Source organism: Varanus komodoensis, unplaced genomic scaffold (genome assembly GCF_004798865.1).
Source record: "Varanus komodoensis strain SLA01 unplaced genomic scaffold, ASM479886v1 scaffold40, whole genome shotgun sequence".
NCBI classification, from domain to species: Eukaryota; Metazoa; Chordata; class Lepidosauria; order Squamata; family Varanidae; genus Varanus; species Varanus komodoensis.
In genome coordinates, this window is record NW_025335942.1 from 7815370 (window position 1) to 7837803 (window position 22434).

At 48.6% G+C, this 22434-nt stretch overlaps 2 protein-coding genes across 8 annotated transcripts in view; one reads left to right on the forward strand and one right to left on the reverse strand.

Annotated features, from left to right (window-relative positions):
- Positions 1-47: 47 nt before the first annotated feature.
- Positions 48-3349, forward strand: CCDC96 (coiled-coil domain containing 96; the record flags this gene model as incomplete). Its single annotated transcript, XM_044442835.1, has 2 exons — positions 48-683; positions 1893-3349. Coding segments are annotated over 2 exons (1182 nt in total), but the record flags the coding sequence as incomplete, so codon positions are not given.
- Positions 3350-3388: 39 nt separating this feature from the next.
- KIAA0232 (KIAA0232 ortholog) overlaps positions 3389-22434 on the reverse strand; it is a 34345-nt gene continuing 15299 nt past the window's right edge. For 3 of the 7 annotated variants that reach the window (XM_044442801.1, XM_044442802.1, XM_044442795.1), the window contains 6 exons: positions 20519-20585; positions 18943-19027; positions 14400-17670; positions 12615-12723; positions 6651-6748; positions 3389-5877 (listed from right to left, as the gene is read on the reverse strand). In XM_044442801.1, coding sequence (XP_044298736.1) covers positions 5704-5877; positions 6651-6748; positions 12615-12723; positions 14400-17670; positions 18943-19027; positions 20519-20585 — 3804 coding nt within the window. In that variant the 3' untranslated portion in view covers positions 3389-5703. Of the gene's footprint in view, positions 6165-6650; positions 6749-11536; positions 12724-14399; positions 17671-18942; positions 19028-20518; positions 20586-22434 lie in introns of those variants that run through there. The other 4 variants (XM_044442796.1, XM_044442798.1, XM_044442799.1 and 1 more) reach the window with 4 other exon arrangements.

Sequence of the window (22434 nt, forward strand, 5' to 3'; positions counted from 1 at the left end):
TGCAGGAGGCGCCGTCGGCCGCCTGGCTGCTGGCCGAGGCGCCGGCGGGCGCGCCCTCGGAGCCGCCGGCGGGCGCGGGACCGGAGCGCCGCGTCAGCCGCAGCCTGTGGGAGCTGGAGCAGCGCAGCTACAGCCGCTCGTCGCTGGGCTCCGCGCTCGGCCCCGACGCGGAAGAGGAGGCCGAGGCCGAGGCCGAGGCGCGGCGGCTGGAGCGCCTGGCCGAGGAGCAGCGGCAGCGCGCGGAGCTGGCCGACCAGTACCGGCAGCTGCTGGCCGAGCGCGCCCGGCGGCGGCAGCACAACGCGCGGCTGCAGGGCCAGCTGGGCGCGCTGCTGGGCAAGGGCAAGAGCACGGAGCGCGCCCGCGCCGGGCCGGGGCCGGGGCCGGAGCCGCGCGTCTCGGACCGGGAGCAGCGCTACGGGCGCTACCTGGCCGCGCTGGAGGAGCTGCGCGGGCAGCGGGCGGCGGAGCTGGCCGGGGCGCGCGAGCGGGAGGCCGCGCTGCGGCGCGCGGGCCAGGAGAGGCAGGCGCTCGTGGGCGGCCAGTGGCGCGCGTACCAGGCCGCCGCCCGGGAGGTGGCCGTGTACACCACGGGCCGGCGGCTGGGCGGCCGGCGGGCCGCGGTGCAGGCGGTGGAGCAGATCCAGGCGCGCGAGCAAGCCAAGGAGGAGGAGCTGACGCAGGTGAGCGGGGCCGCGGCCGCGGGGCACAGCCACCCTCCCTGGCCTGGCCGCTGCGGCAGCACCCCGCGGTTGGGGGCCCCGGTGCCTCTTGTGCCCTTTTGGAAAGGGCCTCGCCGGTTTTGCAGGGCCCCAGCCAAAAAGGAAGTAACGAGTGGCTGCTCGGGCAAGGTGCGCATCCTGCAGTCCAGCGCTGCACAAGCATCACGCCCTGGGGCTGCCTTCTGGCTTGTCCCTCTGGTGGGCCTGCGTTTTCAGGCGAAGCGCGTGATTTTGGGGTGCAGTGGCTGCTCCCCAGTCCCTGTGTTCCCCAGCCATCCTGCTGCTGGAGGGTCGAGCTGCCCTGAGCCCCGGGCCCAGGCCCTCCAGCGGTTCCATAGGGACAGATTGTGGTGCCACCTTGGCCTGGGCCCAAAGCAGCAAAGGCCTGCCACCACACTATGAACAGGACCACAAACCTCTTGCTGTGCAGTCAAAAGGACCCATTCACGAACAGGCGTAAAGGTCCAGCGGAGCTCTGGGTGAAGCTGGTGGAAGAAAAGTGAAGGTTGCTGGCAAGACACCAGCAAGCACCCTTCTAGTTTGGAGAGCCAGTGGTTAGTGTTGGCCTGGGGAACCGGGTTTTACTCCCCACTTGGCCATGAAGCTCAAGGGGCAACTTTGGGCTAGTTACTCAGCCTAACTCACCCACAGGTTTGTTGTGAGGATAAAATGGGATGCCTCTGCTGCCTCCTGCTCACTAGGACGGAAGCCAATGCAGCCCATTCCCTGCCGCCACAGACTATCTTTACCTGCTGACTTGCAATGATGCAGGCATATTTCCTCAGGCTGGGTATTCCCACCTATTCCCAAAACTCTGGGCTGTACGAAAGATGAACTATATCAGTACAGGGAGACAGACATAAGCTAATTGGGCAGATAGATGGCTGGCGCTGAAAGCTAGCAATTCACTCACACCCGTACATCCTTTCCCATGTTTCCATGTCAGCAGAGATCATATTGAGCTCCACGTGGCTCCCTGGCCTTCTGTTATCACCTCCCGTAGTACGTTATTTGGAAGAGCTTCATTTGTAACTAGCTGTTCCACACACTCCATAGCGGAGCTGTCCCAGTGTGCGTACCAGTCCTTGGGTGCTTCCAATCTACTTTGCTTGAGTAAGATAAGGGATTTGGTATTGTATCCAGAGCCTTACTTTGGTTTTATCGTTCTAGGCTCGTCTAGAAAATATAAAGTTGAAACGCAGGATCCAAAAACTTGAGGCAAGTCTAAAAGCGCAGGAGGAGTTAGCAGAAGGTTTGCATTTAATAGACTTTGAGCAGCTGAAGATAGAGAATCAAACCTACAATGAGAAGATTGAGGAGCGCAATGAGGAGCTTCTGAAACTTCGTAGAAAAATCACCAACACAGTGCAAGTCCTGACTCAAGTAAAGGAAAAACTGCAGTTTGTGGAAGCGCAGAATCAAGGCCAAAAGGTACAGCTGATGGCCGTCGAGGCTCTGGTGGCCCAGAAGAGAGAGATCTTAACCAAGACCAAACAAGCTCGGGATAAGTTGCGAATGGACAATCAGAAGCTCCAGCAGAAGTGTGGCTTACTTGGAAACACACTGCTCTTGAGGGACTTTGAGGACAAGGTGGCTGCTAATGAGCTGCTGCATGAGAGGCTGGAGAAACTGAAACGCCAGCATGCCGGACTTTGCCTTACTTGCAAAGGTGTCAAGAAGAAAATCCAAGGAGCAAAATCTTTTCTACCGTTGTAACTTACTGTGGTTTCTAAATTAAAAAAGGGCAAAATGATGCATTTGGGTAAATCGAATATGATGATAGTTCTCAGAAGACTACTGTGCCTTAAAATCAAATCAGTTTATCCAACTGGTTTAAGACCAATCTATGGAAAGTATTTAAAGCTCATACCTAAATCTACAGAGAGAGTTCAATTTTAAGAAGAATGACTCCAGGGAACTATTTGAAACTATTACATTGTAATTTCTACCAATCTTCACAGGAGAATGTTGTGACATATCTTGACTTTAGCAACGCTTTTCACAAAATGCCTCATGACATCCTGATTAGCAACCTAGATGGAACAACTAGTGGGTGGATCCAGTTAGCTACAGAATCGGGCTCAAAGAGCACCTTCCATAACACCGACAGACAATGCGATCTTCAGGCCCTCTCGGTAGTTCCAGACCTGCCCATTTCAATTTGTAGCAATACTATACAACTGAGAAATTATCAGAAAAAATGTGAGTCTAGATGAAGATCCCAGAAAGGTTGACATACTAGGAAGCATCCGCTAAGCTGATTTATAATATTTACTGTACTAATTAGGGACATTAAACTTAAGATCTGAAAAAGCTGGCACACACACAACTCTCAGATGAAAACTCTCGAGCACTGTTACGCTTAATGTATTCCTTTGGGCTTTGATTATTATGATTTGCAATTCCTGTTAATTGCGCTATGAACTTAATAAAGCAAAAAGCAGGGTAACAGAAAGGGGGTGGGGAAGAGGGAAAAATGAAAAGGAAAATATGAGGGTGGCAAGCCTAAAAGAAACAAAGTCTAGCTTCCTGTGAAAGGTTGACCCATGCAAAGGTGGAGACGTGTGGTCTCTGGCTATGTGCGCTCAGAGTACTAGAAGGTCCAGGCTTGTATCAGTAGTCCTTTGATTTGTGGGATGCTGTATTTTGAAAACAAACAATGCAACTGTCCTTTTATTTTTTATTTGGTGTTAAGTAACTCCACAAAAAACAAATTCAGTTACTCTGGTGTATGTGAAATCAGAACAATACAACCACTTGAAGCGAAAAAGGAGAAACGAATTCAGCCCAGGAATGAAAAACGGGTACGTCAGTGCTATGGGTATGTGACGCGCTTCATACCACAGTGCAATTCAGCATCTCCACTTTTAAATTATCCTTGCAGAAAAACAAAAACACAAACTCACACATCAACCTTCTCACTGGAAAGCTTCAGAATTTTATCCATTCAATTACAAAACAAATAAATATTATTTGTTATTGCCCACACATGTAACATGTACATTTTTAAAGGTGTTAAAATATTAAATCATAATGTAACAAACCACCCTTTCACTGAGATTTCTATCTAAATGAGTTAAAAAGGTGTGGGTTCCCCCCACAAATATTCCCATTTGGTCATTTATTATTCTAGCAATGACTCTAGTTAAGTTAATCACTAGGGATTTATCAGTTTCGTTCTTTTTGCTTTCATGTTGACAGACAAATGTTCTCAGTGCATGTGCTATACAACATTTTTAAAGGAAGCTCCAGAAGAAAGTAAATATATAAAAACTTATCCAGAATCTCAAATAAGGAAAAAAACCCAACACTGTAAAGATTTGTTGAATGAATGCTAAAAATAATGTAGTTTAAAAGCAGTTATTAATAACATTTCCCTGGAAAGTACAAACCCAGCCAATGGAGTCTAAGCTTCAACAGAAAGGATACATGCAACCTTATAAGGTGTTGATGTCCTAGATCTTAAGTCGTGTACTATCAATTAAGAAAAGGCAAAAAAACTCATATTCAGTTTAGCTCTCTAGCACAGAGTACAATTTCAAAGCCAGTTCAGCTTACCATTTCAAAGAACTATAATTGTTAACGAGTTTCTTGCCTATCAAAATTAATGGCTTAGCATTTTCAAGTCTAGAGTAAACTTTCTGTACTTTCTGATGTCTTAAACATGCTGCTATTGTATAGATGATTTTTAAATGATGAAATGGTACAAACCAATATTGCTCCTCCTGGCCTTATGATTTGCATAATACATTAGCAGCGCAGGGAGTTGATAGTCTTGCACATCACAACTTGACAGATGCATTGACCATGTTAAAATAAACTTTAAGAGCAGGTCACATAAAGCAACAATCACGACTGCGATCACACAGGAAAGTCATGTTCCCCACTCCCACCCACAAACACACAACTTACTCCTAACATTCTCTCGGGACACAGAGTTAGCTATAAGTTTTACTAAATCGGAGCCACAATAGTAGCTAATTGTAGGAGCCACTGGATTTATGATGAGTGATAAACTAACCCTCTGCAGATGATGATGATGTGCTGAACGTTGACTCTCTGATGGTTTCGGTCATTTTGACCAGCGTGTAACCAAGTTTACTGTCCGTTTGTTTCCTTGCAGGATTTAATGGTACAACCCTAACCATAACTACAAGTATGTACCATTGATGTAAGGGTGCTTGGGATTGGGTTATCATGTCACATGTCTTTAATTTTCTACTTTACAACACTGAGCCCTGAAAAAGATGAAATACTGAGCCCTGAAAACAAGAGGAGAGGAGAGGAGAAACGGGTTCTCCCCGCCACTACGTCTGCAAAAATCCTCAGCTTCTTCAGTTAGCAGGAAGGTAACAGAGAGTTTCAACTGTGTTCGTTACATGTGAGTTAGGAGGTGAGACCCTAGAATAGAAAACACAGTTTCTGAAAGTCTCTAAAGCGCATCCCAAGAATTCCTACTCCAGAGTTAGACGATCTTAAAAGATAGGACAAGTCACGCATGCTTTCCTCTCACATTCAGAAAGGCACTGATAGATTACAGTGTTAAGTATTTATCTCCCAAATCTTAAAAGCCTAAATGTGCCAAAAGATAAATCTCTGAATAGCTGTAGACACTGCAATGCTAGTAAGATAGTAATACTGATAGGGCTACAGTTAAAAATAAAAGTAACTGCAGCTGGGATGCAAATGAGCAGTGAGACTACCAAGACAATCACATGCAGACCCATTCTTGATTTGACAACACAATCTACTCTAGGTCCAAATAGCCAGGGAGCTAACAGTTTGGAGGGCAGAAAAAAAAAGCCTTCAATGGGACCATGATCCCAACTATTGAAAATAAAATATCAAGAAGAGAAAGATAAATACACTTCTGAATCCATTAACTGCAGGGAGAACTCGGTTAATCGATGAGTTACAGGCCCTCTGGAAGAGTTTCCCATCTCATGCTATTCTTCAACCAACTATTTTAAATCTGCGCTTTTCACAGGTGAGTTCGAGAGAAAAGTTCTTCCTCACAAGGATCTGTCCACCCATTTCCACCTTCGGACGCGGTGCTGTCAGAACTGTCACTGGAGTAGAGCGTCTTCCTAAAACCATTTGATTTTGTTTCAGACCTTCTAGGATCCGTACACCTGGCTTCGTGCACAGAGGAAACCTACGGGTTGGCATTTTAAAACGTTACGGCAGAACAGCAAATCGGGGCTTTTCGAAAAGAATGAGAGAGCAAACAGAATGCACAAATGTTCGTGCCAATTTTTCAGAGATGTTACGTGCACTAGTCCTAGTTTGTGAACAAAGGGTCTGAGCCAGGTCTGTCCTTGCTGGAGGCTTGCCAGAACGGATTGCGATTCTCTGATTTCCCAGTCTCCCTCTGAAGCCCCTTCTCTCTGGAACCGGGGGATCTGGTGAAAATTACTGGGAAACCTCCACTGGCCCGCTTTCCTGCACAAACAGAAGGCATCTCCTATTCACAAGTCTGGATGGCCAGCACCCAAAGCGGCTTCACGAACACTCGAAAGTCCCCCTTTCACACACAATCTTGTGCCATGAGGGACAAAGTGGAAAATCGGCAGCCCCTTCCCTCTACAACTGGAAGTGCCATTTGTGCACAGGAAGGACCTTGGATCCCAGGCTTTGAAATTCATCTGAGGGTATCTCTACAAAAATTTTCCAAATTAAAGGCGGTCTCCTCAACCCGACGCCAATCTCATCACCACCTTGTAAGCTATCATAACAAGGTGGGCTTTGTTCTGCAGAAATCACATTTCTGAGTTATCTGCCCTGGCCAGGCAATACTACATAGCAGGGCTGTGAATTAAATACATTTAGTGTGAAAAGGGAAAAGTTGGTATTCTAGATGTTACCTTACTTCCAGACATGCTGGCAAGGGTGAATTAACGGTCATAACCATTAAAAAGGAAAACTTACCATGTTAAAATCTAGAGGATGTTCTTCGCTGGGTGGCGTTTCTTTTCTATCTGTGAATTCTCCAACACCATTTTCTCTCTTGACATTTGCACAGCATTCTTTAAATGATTTATTTCAAAGAGTTGGGGAAGGGGAAGAAAAAACAGGAATGCTATTACAAACGTTTTAAAAAAGAAAATTAAATTAAAATGGCAAAATTCTGGACAGTTAATGTCAAAAGTGTGCAGAACAGCAACAAAAATGCAAGAAGGAAGGAGAGTTGATCCAACTGGTCACACACAAGGAGATACAATGATGATTTAGAAAACCATTTGTTTATTTTTATCTTTTAATTGTATTATTTATCCAGGGCTCCTTTGAGGGCAAATGCCGGAACAGAAACACAGATTAAATAAATAGGCGAAAAAGTGGACTCTCAAGGCAAGCCAATCCTAGGAGCCCGTCCTTGCACGCTCGCCCACTGTTCACGCATAAAACGCACGACCGAACTGCAGGATGCTGGGACCAGCACGGAGGAATGGCCGTCCGGCGGCCCCAGTGCGGCAGCGGCCCATGTCAGGGCACAGTCTGGCCTGGGCCAGGCAGGGAAGGCTGCCGGATGGTGCCAGGCCGGACCTGACCTTCCAGCACCCTCACCGCTGGCCACACTGGCCACGGCGACAGGGCCGCATTCACCCACTTGCACCCGGCAGGCCTGCTGTTAGCACCTGCGTGACCTCCGCCCTCCAAAAAGGCTTGCCGCGGGAGGCCCGGCCACGCTGCGCCAAAACACCGGGGGGGACGGCAGAGCTGTGGTGAGCAGGAGAACCGGGATCAGTTCTCTCCCTGGAGAGAGCAAGCGTGGCTGCTGCTCCACAGGGCCACCCGTCTCACAGGGAAAGAGGGGCAGTGGCGACATGAGCCCCCGAGCCTCCAAGGCCCACCTGAGGCCAAAGAGGAGCTCAATATGGGATCCGAGTGGCCTCTCGGGGCTGGGCCGGGTCACGGACACATCGCCCAGTGCTACGCAGCACCTCTGCAGAGCCATCCCCACGGACAGCCTCGGCTCCCGTGGGCTCCCAGGCGTATCCGCGGCCACCCAGCCTGCTCAACAAGAGGCTGTCCCTTTGCTCAGCAGACCCAGCCCACTCCAGCTCCTTCTCCCCCACATTCGCTGTCCTGACCCTGGTGGGAAGGGGAGGAAGGGCGCCGAGGGCTAGGACCGCCTCCTGAACTCCAGCGGGGGTGCCCAGTGTCGAGGCCATGGGGGACGCAGCCCCTCAGTGTTGGCGGGTCACCCCAGCCACGACCTGCCCCAGGAAGACCACGGGAGTGAAGAAGGGCCCCCCCTTCAGGCAACCACAGAAAGACAAGCGGAACAGACACACTTTTATTGAGGGATCGCGGTTGTGACTCTGGACAGCATCACGGGCGGGAAGTGTGACATTCCAGACATCCTCATGCATCCCGTGCCTTTGGAAGCCCCCAATACAACCTCCCTGGGGGAGCCCAGCTGCCCCCGTCCGGCATGCAGCCTTCGGAGGCCCACGCAGAGGCCAACGGAGCAACGCCGCGGGGGAAGAGCCGGCGTCTTGCTGGGGGTGGCTGAAAGCGCAGGCGGGCTGTGCAGGGAGCCTCCGTGCTTCGGCCCAGGCTGGACGTCTGTCTGGCTGCCTGTGGAGAGAAACATGGGGAGGGGGCCCAGGGTGGGGAGGAGTTGCCACAGGGGTGCATCACCCCTCCGGGCACCTCAGCCAGCTGCCATGGAACTCTCTCCTCAGCGACCGCTCTTCTGCAGCGCACCCTGGCTTTGATCCTGCAACGAGCAACAGATTGTCTCCATTGGGCTGGTGCCAGATTGCTGGGCTTCCATAAAGAGGGGGTGCCGGGCCACTCGTTCTGCAAACAGCACCCCTGGCCAGTGACTTGCTTGTGGGGGACACCCAACACAGACGACGTGGGGTTCAGCAGGGGCCCCGTTTCTGTCTGCGCGGAGAGCGATCAGGGGCAGCACCCTGGCCATGGGTGTGAGGACTCTGGGCATGCAGGGGTGTTGGCAAGAAATGGACCCCCTCCCAGGCGAATCCCCCCCCTCAATTACCTCTCTGGGTGGACTTGGCTTCTAGTCCCCAGCTGCAGCAGCGGAGCAAATTCCTGGGGCGCACCTGGGTCTGGCGTCCAGAGGCAGAGGACCGGGAAGGAGCCCGAGAAGGCAAGCGTTCTCCTTCGACCCTTTGCATGCTTGCACCTCGGCTGCAAGCATCAAATCCCCTTTGGCTAAGTTCTCATCCTTTCATGTGGACGTGGAGAGGGAGGGAGCCCCCCAAAACAGACCGACTCCAAACAGCGCACGTCTGAACCTTCCTCATAGGCAACATAGGTTCCCCTGGGGAAGAGGGCAGGGGTGCCCCCCGATGGGGCGATGCACGTTCGTCCCCTCTGCTCCAGCATCTTCAACTCCTGCCCCCCTCGCGCAGATGGACGCTGTCGTGCCGGCATCTAGGCAAGGTGAGTGATACTGTTGCGCCAGCTGCTTCTCCGCTCACAGGTGCAGAGGTTTTCCTGGGGCGTCAGGTCCCCACTCACACCACCAGGTTTGCAGAAGGCCCAGTCTTCCAGCGCTCGCCTTTTGCATCGCTGGCTTCCTTCGCAGTACGGAATCAGGGCCATCTTCATTCTGGAGATCCACCAACAATGCCTGAGTCTTGCATTTTGGGGCACAGCCCCCTCGATGCCTTGCCAGCGCCATCTCCACACACCCTTCAACAGCCCTTTCCTGACATTTTTGACCACGGCTCAGCCTGGGGCTGCTGGGAATCCCCTACTCTGAATCAGTCCTTCATCCGGCAGGGTGCAGTGTCCACAAACCAGAGAGAACTGGTTAGCCCTCAAGATGCCGCAAGAGTCACTCGTTTGGCTGCGCATACAGACGTGCCTACTCGTTTTTAACATTTTTGCTTTATACTAGATTTTACTGTTGACTTATGAGTTGCCCAGAAAACTTCTGTTACAGACAACTACACAAACAAGGTGATTAAAAAAAAAAAAAAAGAGGACCTGGGTGGCCCCTCCATTCAAAATTCCTGCCAGGAACGGGAGTTCTGTCACAATCTTCCCTTCTTGAGCAGTTCATGTTGCTTAACAGGCACAACACTGGAGGCCTGCCCTGGTGGACATCCGCCTGCACCCACAGGACCATGGCGTTCCTGAAGGGACTGGACCCAGGATGGTCCCCTCGATCCACAGAGGCAGTCAAGCAACCGCACGCAGATAATGCTCGCCGTCCTCTCCTGAGAACAGTCCTCTGCACCCCTCCCCTAATTTTGTCCCCAGAGCCATCTTAATCCTTGCTCAGAGAAAAACGATAGGGAAGAACCGCAGAAGCCCCAAATTCCCCTGGGAAGAGCAGCAAGCGTTTCCTGCAGGCAGGCGATCTCTGTGTGGCCTAGAGCGTGTTGCCGCATGCCACCACCTTGTTGTGGGTGTGCTTGGAGCTTCTGGCCAGCCGGGACACTAACCAAGCCATCCTTCTGAATCCTGTACAGTGACCAGGGAGAAAGCAGGCTGAAGTTACTCCAGCGCCTCCTCCAGACACCACCGTTCTTTCTTCAGGGCAGACGTTCAAAGGGTTGTTCCCTAAGCGGCGCGGAGTTCTTATTCTGCTCTTCTGGCAGGCCATTTCCTTTAAAAAATGCGCTGTGCTTCTCTGCAAAAGTGCTGGTTCAGGGGGTTTTTTCCTCCCCTGGGTCCAGACTTCCTGGGAACAGGAAGAGGAGCTGCCAACCACACGAATGCTTAGCTACAGCAGCTTCCTGGCAGGAGCCTCTGCACAGGCACTAAGTCCATACCTGTGACGCAAGGAGACCACGGAGAGGAACTGAAGCTTGCCAAGCCGGGCGTTACCTGTGCAGGATGACGCTCGCCAGTGCATCGTTCACACTATTTAATTAGGGCTCAACAGCAAGCCTGGGGGATACTGATGCCAATGGAGGAGGAGGGTCATGGAAGCCACCCTGCATTCCTCGAAGGCCAAATGCTGGGCATACACCACGTGAATGAATTAACGAGTGAAATCCGAAACAGGCGTGAAGGGAAGCCTCAACTCCACTCAGCTGTCGTCTCTCGGGAGCCACAGGGCATCCTGGTGAGGGAAGAGACCGACCTGGCCTCGCCATGCGGCTCTTCGAGGGAAACTGCTTCCGCTTGCCCGACCCGCGAGCACCTGCAACGACCACCAAGCCAGGTGGAGCTCCGCTTGATGTCCGCACGCCCTCTGTTATTTCAGCTGAAGACAGTATGTCCTCAACATCCAGGCAACATTCTCGTCCTCTCCTACTCGTTGCAGCTGCTTTTCTAATGCTTTACCTTTACTTACCTAACACTTTATTTTTCTGTTATCCACAGAACTTAAACGTCTGTGTATTTTTGGGTTGGCCTAATAAAATGTACAAAATGTATTTTCACACCAATATGGATGTAATAAATTTGTAATTAAGACATGCCCAGACTTCTTTTCTTCCCCTTCCCACTGTGTGTGTGTGTGTGTGTGTGTGTGTGTGTGTGTGAGAGAGAGAGAGAGAGAGAGAGAGAGAGAGAGAGAGAGAGAGCGCGAGCGAGCGAGCGAGCGAGCGACAGCGAGCGCTCTTGTATTGACATGAGAGCATATTAATATTCATAGGTCGTTCCTGAAAGAGTTTTGTTTATCTGGCTGAAGTTAGGGTTAAAATGCTTTAAATTAGTTGTTTTCTTTGACATGTTTCCTACAATAAAGACTCTCTTTTTAAATGGAAAAAACCTCTTTGCAAGATGGGTTGCATTTTTCGTTCAGTGTTAAAGGCTGATCCTTTGTTAAAGCGCTGAGAGTTTTACAAACTGAACTTGTTCATTCAACATTAGGTACCCATAAATTCATGCTACAGAAAAAGTTTATTCATTCTTCCTTCTTTTTTGATGTAAAAGTCTCAGAGAAAATTAATCTAGGCATCGCATTAACCAAAACAGCCATCCCTCAACTATTAATGTTTATACCAGAAACAATGTGTTGAAATAGGGCAGAGAGTGCATGTATTCATGCACATCTGTAAAAAAAAAAAAAAGAGTAGTGAAAATGAACGGTCAAAAGCTGTGAAATAAATCACTGACTAAAAGAAACACAGAAATTTCACATGCCATCAACTTACCTAAAGCCTGCATTACGTTAAAACATCGTGACTTCAACAGAATGCCAGTCTTTTCTCCTCTCAGATTTCCCTCACCCTAACCTACTTTTTATAACTTTTTGCCTGAATAGACCCGGATAACTTGAAAGCCTGCGAATTCCCGGTACCTCTGAGCTGGTCTAATGAAGGTGTTACACTAAAACGGATGCAAGACGACCTGTGCGTACTCTTCCACCCCTTGAAATGCCCTTTCCCCTGTGTCAGGGGTGAACACTGCCAGGCTATGGCACATCTGCAGCATCTCGTTAGAGGCAGACTGCCCCCAGAGCACGGCTGCACTTGCGCTGATGAAGTGCAGGTGGTATTTGTGTTGATAACCGTGCGGTCCTGGTGGGACTGGACTTCACAGCTGGCCACAGGAGCCAATGCTTGGGAAACACAGCCTGCCCTCCAGATTCTGCACGTGCCATTTCCCTCTTGCTGCTCGGAAGCCCCTCTGGACTCCACTTCTGTCGGCATGCGTTTCCTCTGTTTGCTACCGGGGAGCCATGACGATGTCGCTTACACGCTGCGTGGCAGCCAAAATTAAACGGGGATGATCATTTGCCTTGTAGTGGTTTACCGCGGAATGCATGTAACAACTCCGTAAGCTTATCTTCTGCCTGGAGGACCTTCCTATGCTACGCAAGAGCCGAGTGGGAAGACATTCTCGATGACACTGCCCTCCTACGTAAAGACCCCTTGGTACACTCTCAGCTACATTCCTCTTGTGTTTTGGCTCAACTGTAAAATGCACAATCCTGTATGAAATTAAAGATGCTGCTACCTTCATACTGCGATGCAGGAAAGAGCGGTGTATAGAGAGCTTTCTCCCACCAGCACTGCTTGGCTTGATTGTAGCTTATCTTCTGATGATCAGTATTCAGTACAGGAAACTGTTTTAAGAACAACTATTTTAGTTGAAAATAAATGGAACATGACACCCCACTGCACTCCTGCTTATACCGTAACTGGGAGCCAGAGAAAGATGCTGAAAAGCTCTTCTGTGGATTGGCTGTAGTATACACCAGAAGGTTTTGCTAAACCTGTACAGCACAAGCCTTGGATCTGTACTCGGGAACCTCTGTTCTGCCGAGGCGCACCCACAGCTATGGTGTGTGGGGTGGCAGAGACCAAGTTTTCCACAGGTTTGTATAGGAAGGCAAGCCTCGCTGTGCTTGTCCCTGAAAACGCAAAAAACAAAGACCAAACAGCCAGTCTGATCACTGCATGTCTTTTGCTTTTGCGCATGGCTGCGTGTTTCCATACTGAACTGCATCTCTCTTTCTCCCTCTGAGGCTGGAGGGCCTGCAGTTGCCCTTTTATTTTAAATAAATGCATGCTCTCTGGTGCATTCCAGAATCTGAGAAATGAAGGTCAAGCGACATCACAGTGGACGACAAGCTGGGGTCTTTGCTCCCAACATTTTTAAGGGGCAAATGGATGCGCATCAAGGCAGGGAAAGAGGCAGAGTGGGGAATGTGCAACTCCCACAAACAACAAGATCACCGCGACTTCGTTCCATCTGGAGCCAAAGCCACCGTGACCCACATCGGTTTCCACCCCACCAGTTTCTGGGGGGAGCTTGTCAGTTGCCAAAGGTACAGCTGAGCTGGGAGAGGCATCCGAAAACCATGGCAAACTTGGGACTAGGACTGAGTGACGAACCATCGCTGAAAGGGCAAGCCCTTCCTTAAACAAGAAGCAGTGGCAGTTCGAGGGCCGCAAATTCTGAGATGGGAACTGAAAGCGGGCTCGTGCGGCACCGGGCCCCTGCCCCGAACCCTCCTGCTGCACCCGGCGGTGCTGGCCCCGGAGAGAAGGGCTTCCTGCCACGGACTGACTGGACTGGATTGGTTACAATTTGCATGCCGCCCCACAGGCTATAGGACTATGTCACGACCTTTTCCTTCTCATAACCTTTTAATGCCACCACCCCAACTGGGCAGAGACCTTGCTTTATATGTCAGGGCACAGAGTTAGAAGGCCTAAGTATGAACGGGTTAACTCTTTCTATTCTTCCACAGTTCATTTGCAACCATTCCAATAAATCTGCATTAAACCCTAGGTGTTCTATTTCAGCTCACTTGACTTGAAATATTTTACTAAGTAGCAAAGTTTTCCCATGAAACTAAGAAATGATTTGGGGAATTTTAGAGCTCAGACTGCCCCAGCTTATGAAGTCTGACCCGCCAACAGGATTTCTGAATCAGTGGAGGAGGAGACTGCCCAGTGTTGCATAATCCATAGATTATGACTCCGGATTGTTTCTCTCTCAGCCACCCAGAAATGCCAGTTCACACAGCATGCTTGACTGCTGAAGGATGGGCTTTCCCTGGGTTGTTTTGCTCTTCTTTCTTACAAAAGGAACGATTGCCAGGAACCGGCATGTTTGCTTGCGCCCATTTACAACCATTTAGATCTTTTAAAAAAAGCTTGGTTTCAACAAAGCAAACATGTCATGACACTTCTCCTGCAATTGACACAACCGACCCATTACATTACATTTCGCCCTACTTAACCAGGGTGCATTTTTCAATCACAAATAAAAACGCACTGCTCAAGGGCATACCTCCTTCAGCTGTGTTGAAGAAACAAGATTTTCATATGCATTATCTTTACAACTGCAAAACTTGTCTTCCTCTTCTTGTGGTTCCACAACGATGCAACTAGATTCTGAGTTTTCTACAGCCATCGAATCTTGTAGTGCTTTCATACCACACTCTAAGCAAGAATTTTCATTTTCTAACACCAATATTCCAGATGATTCTTCCTGGGAGTCCAGAGATGTCTGTGCACTCTTTTCCATCCCACACTTTTTTAACCTAGGAAGGAACTTCCCAGACTCAAGTTCTGATTTGCCATAATAATGCCCTTCTTTTTCTGCATCTTCTTCCAGTGGTTTGAGATCTGCTTGGGGATCATCAAACACTTCAGCTTGAGAAGGGGCAGTAATGTTCCCCTCATCTTTCTCCGATTCAAAGTCAGACTCACTTCCACCACATGGAGAAAGTTCAGATGCAGAAATTGGGCGAAAGTGAGTTCTGGGAGAAATCCGTATTGCTCTGTACTGGGTCCTCCCAGGGCCACAGATTCTAGGGCGAAAAACTTCCCTGTCAGAATCAGAGCAAAGGATTGATTTGGGTTTAAAGCAAGGGCTGAAGGATGCAATTCCTTCCGGTTCAAAAGTACATTCCACATGAAGAACTTGTGAAAATGGATTATTCAAGTCAAAAGAAGAGAAGGAGTACTCGAGACCCGACTCTTCAGCTTGAAAATTACCACAGGCTTCTAACAAGTCTTCATGGAAGATAAACGAAAACCCCCTATTTAATCCGTGATCACCACACTTCAACGGCTCGCTCTGCTCAAAGGATACAAAGGGTCTCCACAACTGCCTGTGGCCGGGGGCAAAGCTGTTTCCTGGCGTCATGAACACGTCTGTCCCAGCGATCGTTACGACGTCGGAAGCTGCGCACTGGAGCAGGTTTCCTCTTGGATGGCGGGGCGGCACAACGGCCCACTCGCCATCGCTGCTGAACGTTTTCAGCTCCCCATAAACGCCACCAAGGATAAACGCACTCTCTTTGTCTTGGTTAATATCCCATGGTTTGGAGGGCGTCGTATAATCCCCACAATCCACTTTGGATACGTGGTTTGAAGCAAAAGCTCTTTTCTCCAAATTCTCTTTCTGGCCTTCCCAAAGATGATACTCCGATCTCTGCACCGCCTTGCTAGGATCCTGAAGAATTTCTACTTTTGCGTCACTTAAGCAGCAGCAGTAATGATTTACATCAGCAGAAAACAACTCCTCTTCTATCCCATCTATCTCTACGATCGCTGCAGAATTTTCCTCGGCCATATTTGTCCAGATGTCTTTGATACCCCCTGAGCCATAGTCATCTTCGTGCGGGCTGCTGTCGCTGCACGGCTGCGTAGCTTCGTATTCTTTCTCTTCAGCTTTTTGTTCTAGCTGAATACCACAGACAGATTCTAGTTTAGATTTTTTTGTAAAAATTAAGGTAGACATTTCTCCTAAAGTTCTAGCCTGTTCCTGGCAGGTTTCCTCCTGCAAAAAATCGCCAATTTCTTCATCTACGTAACTTGAGGATACTCTGGGAACTACGTAATTAACATCGTCTGAGTTAAATGGAGGAGATTCTTCAAATGGAATATTTAAAGTCTCATTGTCTGAGCGTGTTTCTTCAGAGTATGACCATGGACTACACGTTCTCGTCGACAGATTAGAACAGTGTTCGTTTTCATCAAAGGCACTATTTTTGGTCCATATTAACAATCTAGACTGTTTTTTCCCAAACATACCAACATTGCTACTACAATCTCTATTTTCATTTCCCAAACTGAGTTTTTCAAAAGGAAATGGTAAGACAGAATTACTGCATTGCACTTCAAACACTGAAAAAGAATTTAAACCAGACCCTTCATTAATATCTGAAAACAGCTCTTGATTGCCTGCAAGCATGTGTGAATTAAGCATTGTGCTGTCTAAGGTAGGGGAAGGTCTTATAGGAGAATCTCCTCCAAAGCTCTCCCCATCGGCATCACCAGAACTAGAAGTTGAACAGCACTCCCAAAATTGAGCTAAATTGCTGAGATCTTGCAAGAACCACCCTTCAGCACTGGAGGGGGCCGCATCTGCCCGTATTGCACTTTCCCCTTGCAACTCCGTTCCATCAAACACTATGCAACATTCTGCCTCAAAGTCCGTCCCCTCTTTGCTTTTCTGCCGAATCATATTCAAAATCCGACTCTCTCCTTCCATCTTGCCTGAGGCACCAGAATCCAACATGGATTGGTCAATATCCACTTCATAGAAGTGTGTTAGTTCTGACAGATGAACACCATCCAAGTGAGTGTCGTCCTCCGGTCGAGAACACATTGAGGTCCTAGCGAGGCTGATATCCTCATTTAGAACTGCAGGCATTTCCACAAAGTGGCCGTCAATGAAAGTACCTGCTGCGAGGTATGTTTTATTAATATTATTGTTGCTAATGCAAAGACCTTCCACTGATTCAGCTAATCCTTCGACAGCCTCTGATGTAGCGTCACACGCATCCTGCCTGTTGCGGTACGTTGTCTCAAGCTTACTTTTTCTACTCAGGGGAACGAAGTATTCTGCAATCGGCTCAGTATACCACAAGGGCTCCTCCTTGTACTCCTTTTCATTTCTGCCATCGAAATACAGCTCTTTTCTGTCGTAGTGGCCAGCATCTTTCCTTCTGATTTCTTTAAGCGGCCGTTTGCCCCTTCTGCACAGTTGCTTAATGGATCCGTTGCTGCCGCCACTGCCATGGATTTTCCTCTCCGCTTTCTCACCAGCTTTTGCCAGGTGTCTGCTTTGTCCATTCCGTCCTTTTTTACTCCGAACCTCCCTTGTTTTATGCCTCACTTTTACACATTTTGTAGCTGCTTTTAATTCGCCTTGGTTATCACTAGAATTTGAACCTTCTTCACTGGAGCCAGAAGACCAGGACTGAGGACGCATCTTTCCCTCAGATTTATGTCGGACCTGTTTCTTGCATAAAGCGGGTTTCTCGTCAAAACTGCTGTTCCCAAACTTGTTCTCCTTTTCACCTTTATCGGCTTTCTGTGTGGCTCTCTCATGTACAGTGACAGGTACTTTGTTGCTGCTTCTTTCTTTGGACACTTCGCTTTCACTAATGCCGTCCTTTGGAGACGACGTGTCGGTGCTCGTTGCTGGGACAGTGGAAGAGGAGGAGGAGGAGCTGGAGTAAGAGCAGATTTTGGATTTGTTCCATACAGTCATGATTTCTTGCAGGCAGACAGGTTTCTTGGAAAGTGGTGGAAATGCTTCATAATACCTGTGGGGGGAAAAGGACACAAAGCAAGTGAAAGGTCTTGCAGCCCATTCCACAAACGGCGACACTGCGGTTTTGCAAGAGCATCCGGATTGCTCAGAGTTTGTGCATTCTGTTTTATGGGGTGCCAGAGGAAACAACTCACTGGAGAAGGCCCTGATGCCAGGACGGTTGATGGCAAAAGGAGAAGGGGGCGGCAGAGGATGAGGTGGCTGGATGGGGTCCCTGGGGCAGTGGGTGTGGGCTTGGGTGGACTCTGAGGGATGGCGGAGGAGAGCCTGGAGGAAGGTTGTCCATGCAGTCGCGACGGGTCAGACACGACTCTGCAACTACACAAACAAGAGCTTTCAGACTGCATTAGGGCAAACTCTAAAAACATGGGGAATGCATGCCAGCTTCTACAGGATGGAGGAACAGAGTGGGGAAGGCTTGCCACCAGAGAAGTCTGAGGAGCTCCAAGCTCTCGCAGGCGGCTGCTGACCGCAAGAGGCCCAACAGACAATCTGTGCCTCTTAGATGCCCCCCTGGCTTGCTCTGTTCTAAGAGAGAACAGAATATGCTGAGACAGCTGCACTTAGGTCCAGGACTGGAGCAAGTGCCACAAAGAAAACGCCATGCGGAGCAACACCCAGAACCTGAAGATTGAGTTGACGGACCCTGGAATGTGTGGCTCAGAATGGCAAGTGGCCCTGCTAAAAATGACTTGAAGAAATCAGCGCTCAAGAGACCACTTGGGGGGCCTGACGAATACGATCTGGAGGTGGGGGGTGCTTTTACAAAAATGTCTCCAACTTAAAGAGCTGTAGAGAAACTCATCTATAATTTGACCTTGCCTCATCTTCTCAGCCTCAGTACTTCAGCTGTTAAGACTCACAGCAAATTGCATCCTGGGAAAGACTTCCAGAATGACAACGGTGACTTGAAAATGATTCTGCTTGAGGATGAAAATCAGTAATCCAGTACTAAGAGCAAATGGCGTGTGCACTGACCTTTCCTATAACTGTAATAATGCTTAGCGCAATGGCAGAGCATTTTTTTTTCAGGTACAAAATAAAGAAAAAATAGCTGGTGAAGTCTTAAATACGCTACAGGGAACTGTTTGATCACCCAACCATGTGCACAATTCATTTGCAGAAGGAAACATTTTAGTATAAAAATTAGTTTCAGATACTTATGTCAAAGCCAGTGGTGATACTCAAACATCTATTCAAAATAGCACTTAAGTTTACATCTGCATAAACAGAAGACTATATTTTCTTTTACAGGAAGACTTACATTTCCACTTGATCCTTTGCTCCAGGAGATAAATCAACTTCAGGAGGCAAAGAGCCCTCAAGTTTTTTGTGAATCTTCTCCTCTGCTACAAAAATAAGACAGTCGAGCTAAAAATATGATCTCAGACTTTTGATTTCAAAGCTACTATTACAAGCAGAAACATACATCCTACTAAAAATGTATTTCCAGTAATATAATTCCACAATTTACTGGTTTTGTTCTCTAATTAAAGACTCCTAAAGGTTATGTAACCATTAAAGGACAGAATTTATAAAAATACTCTTTATACTAAGCCAGGAAAATTACCAAAACGCTTGCTCAAGTAAACCACGACCTTTTTGCAATGCAGTATTCTACTTGTCTGGAGATATTCAGAGGGTGGGGAAATAATTAAGAAAGTAATGGATTTCCGGGAGGAGAAGATAATTTACTCAAATTTTGCCAGAGCTGAAATCCGCAAACAGAAAAAAATGACCATCTTGGCTGGTTGTTAGGGAAGTGAACGGAAGCATCTGCTTCTGGGGAACTGAACAAAATGCAGGTGTGCACGTCGCTGAAAGAGTATGAGACCAACCATCCACCTGTGGATTACACTGGTGGGACACAATGCATCGCCTCTTGGAGACGCTGGGTCCGCCCCCTCGTGACCTTCATGTTTCTGGTCTATCATATTAATCCTGCGACTGTAAATACCACAGTACATTTATAAGCTGCACACACGGTGTCTGGCCTGAAAAGGCAAATGTTGAGGATGGATCCGGACTACGGTATTCCCACTCAAGTCCTCTTGAAATCAGTGGGACCTGAGTTTATTATTATTATTATTATTATTAATATTATTATAACATTTCTATGCCACGATGGACTTTTCTGTGGGCTTCAAATGGGACCAGCGCAGAACTAGCCCAGCCTGCACAGCAAGGCGGCTCTAAGAGAAGTAACTTCAGAGTGACTGATTCAGGAGGTGCAATGTTTTACCAGCAGCCACATTCCGACTTCATAAAGGCTAAGCTAGCCTTTAAAAATATGCAACATAACATCAGCTTGAAGTAAAGCATTGTTTTCAAACGTTATCTTCAGGTTCTTAATCTCCACTAGCAATTCTAGATGCCTGGTGAATAAGTGCTCTCTCCCGACGTGGTTCTGCACTGGTTCTTGTAGCATACAAAGGAAGTCAAGGTTACAAAGAAACACAGTAAATTACAACCAAACGTCACAGTGATCATCCTGAAAGAACTGAGGTCACGTTATCGCCAGCAGCCCATAAAGTGGACTGTACCTTTGCAGTCTGCGGGGGGGGGGGGGGGCTTGCATGAACGAAAGGCTCTTGATCCCCCTGCATGTCAGCAGCAAGGTTAGGCTTCTGCAGGTAGCGTTGGGGGTGGGAGCGAGGAGAGCAGGGAAGATCCCATCCAACCTAACTCACAGAATGAAACAGCACTAGGTAGACAGGTGGGGTTTCCCCACTGCGTGCGAAGACACGGCCGGGATGAATGGAAAAACTGTGTGTGAGGTCGAGCCTGAAAAGCTCGGAGAACTAACCTCTGAAACTATTTATTCCACAAGACAATCTCACCTTGTTCGCTCTGTAGGTCTTTCAGCCTGCAGCAAAGCTCTTCCACTAAAGTCTCAATCCCAGAGCTCTGCACAATGACAAAGCACAATTAAAGCTTAGCAACAACTCAATGCATTAGGAGCGTACACACAGTTTTCCAAAAATGTTTACAACGGCCCTGCATGAAGCTGTAGTGGGAGGGGCGCTCACTGAGACTAAGAGAACGCACTTCCCTCCAGGCTGCTAGCGAGGCTGCGCGTACGACCAGTTTAAGTGCACTTTACACCAGAGAGTGCTTCTAATCAAACCTGAAGCTGCTCTCCCTGCGGAGGCTTCTAAGCAAGGAAGTCGCCAGTTTAACTGCAAGAAAGGAGTGCAGTCAAAGGGCATAGAATGGCCGTGTGTCCCTTTCCAAAGATGGCAGAGGACCAAATTTTCTTCTCACCAAAAGTGTCAGCTTAAAAATTTGTTTTGCTTCCGTCCTGATATGACAAAAGACAATCCTCCCCAAGACCAACTCAACTTTAAAGTATTACAAATTTCAGATTTAAGACCCTACATGGGGAAATGCAGGTGGAAACGAGTGCATGTGGCCCGCTTACCCCACTTTCCCTTCACGTCCCTTCATTTAGCAATCACTGAATATTACCTGCAGAGACCAAAGCCTTTATATGCCTCATTTCTTGCTGGTTTAAACTCCACAAGTTGAAGTTGTAAAGGCTACTTTCACAAACCGATCTACTTCTACATGGCTTTGAATTTATTTATTCATTTGCTACTTTTCTACACTTAAGAGCTGAAGTTCCCTGGGCAGGTCGCAACAACTAAAACCATAAAAAGCAGCACGATAAACACAGATTTATTTTTCTTAAAGAATGTAAAAATACTGTAGAAAAGAACGGTAAAAATCACCAGCATTGCAGAGATATAAAAATGCAATGAGAAATTTAATTTTCAACTAAAGTGCCTTGGAAAATAAAAAGTTTTGCACCCTGGCCTAGCACAGGTGCTGGGGAAGCCTCTCTGAGGAAGTCGTCATTCCATGACCAGGGTGAGAGCAAAAAGGCCTTTCCTGGCAGGGGCACCAGGAAAAGGAACACCAAGGAAAGGGCTCTGAAGCTGACTTTCGGGTCCAGCAGGAATACAAGAGGCATGTAACCTGTCTCGAAAATCATGACCAGCTTTTCTGATAGGCCCAGGAATCTGAAACCGAAGGGAGAATCCAAGAGCTACCAGAGTATGTATGACTGCAGCTAAGCGATCTCTGCCAAGGCGAGAACGTGGCTGGTATCCCAGCCTCGACTTCTTAAAAGGTGCTCACTGCCACACGGACCTCTAATGTGCCTCTAACGACACTACTGGATCCAACAGCAGCTCCAAACAAGGACCCTCATCCCTCGGGGAAGCACCATCCCCCGGAGAGGAGGTTGAACATCACTTCCCCTGGCAGGCCAACCGCCCACTAACTTTTGACCTGTGTTGTCTGGACTGAGCCACAGTCCACTCCTGCATCTAGGCACTGGATCAGAACATCCACTGCCCTCACCTGGATTTGATGAGAAGGAGACGTCAGACCAGGTGCTACCTGTGCACTGGGAACACCTCAGCCCACATCTCCAGAAAATTTCTCTCTGGGGTTTCATATGGAGGCTAAACGGCATGCTTTGACATCACGGGGGACAGGGTGAAGCCCTGCAGAATTCCACAGCATCTCTGCCCAGGCACACCGGCTGGATTTGGCCACCCACGCAGGAATGGAACCACTGGAACACCAGACTGCCAGCTGCCAACCCAGAAGACAGCCAGCGTCAATGATATCAAAGGTCACTCGGAGGGCCGGGGAAAACAACACTGTCACACCTGCCCTGCCCCTCTCTCAGCACACTTCAACCCACAGGGCGACCAAGGTGGTTTCTATTCCAAAACCAGACCAGAAG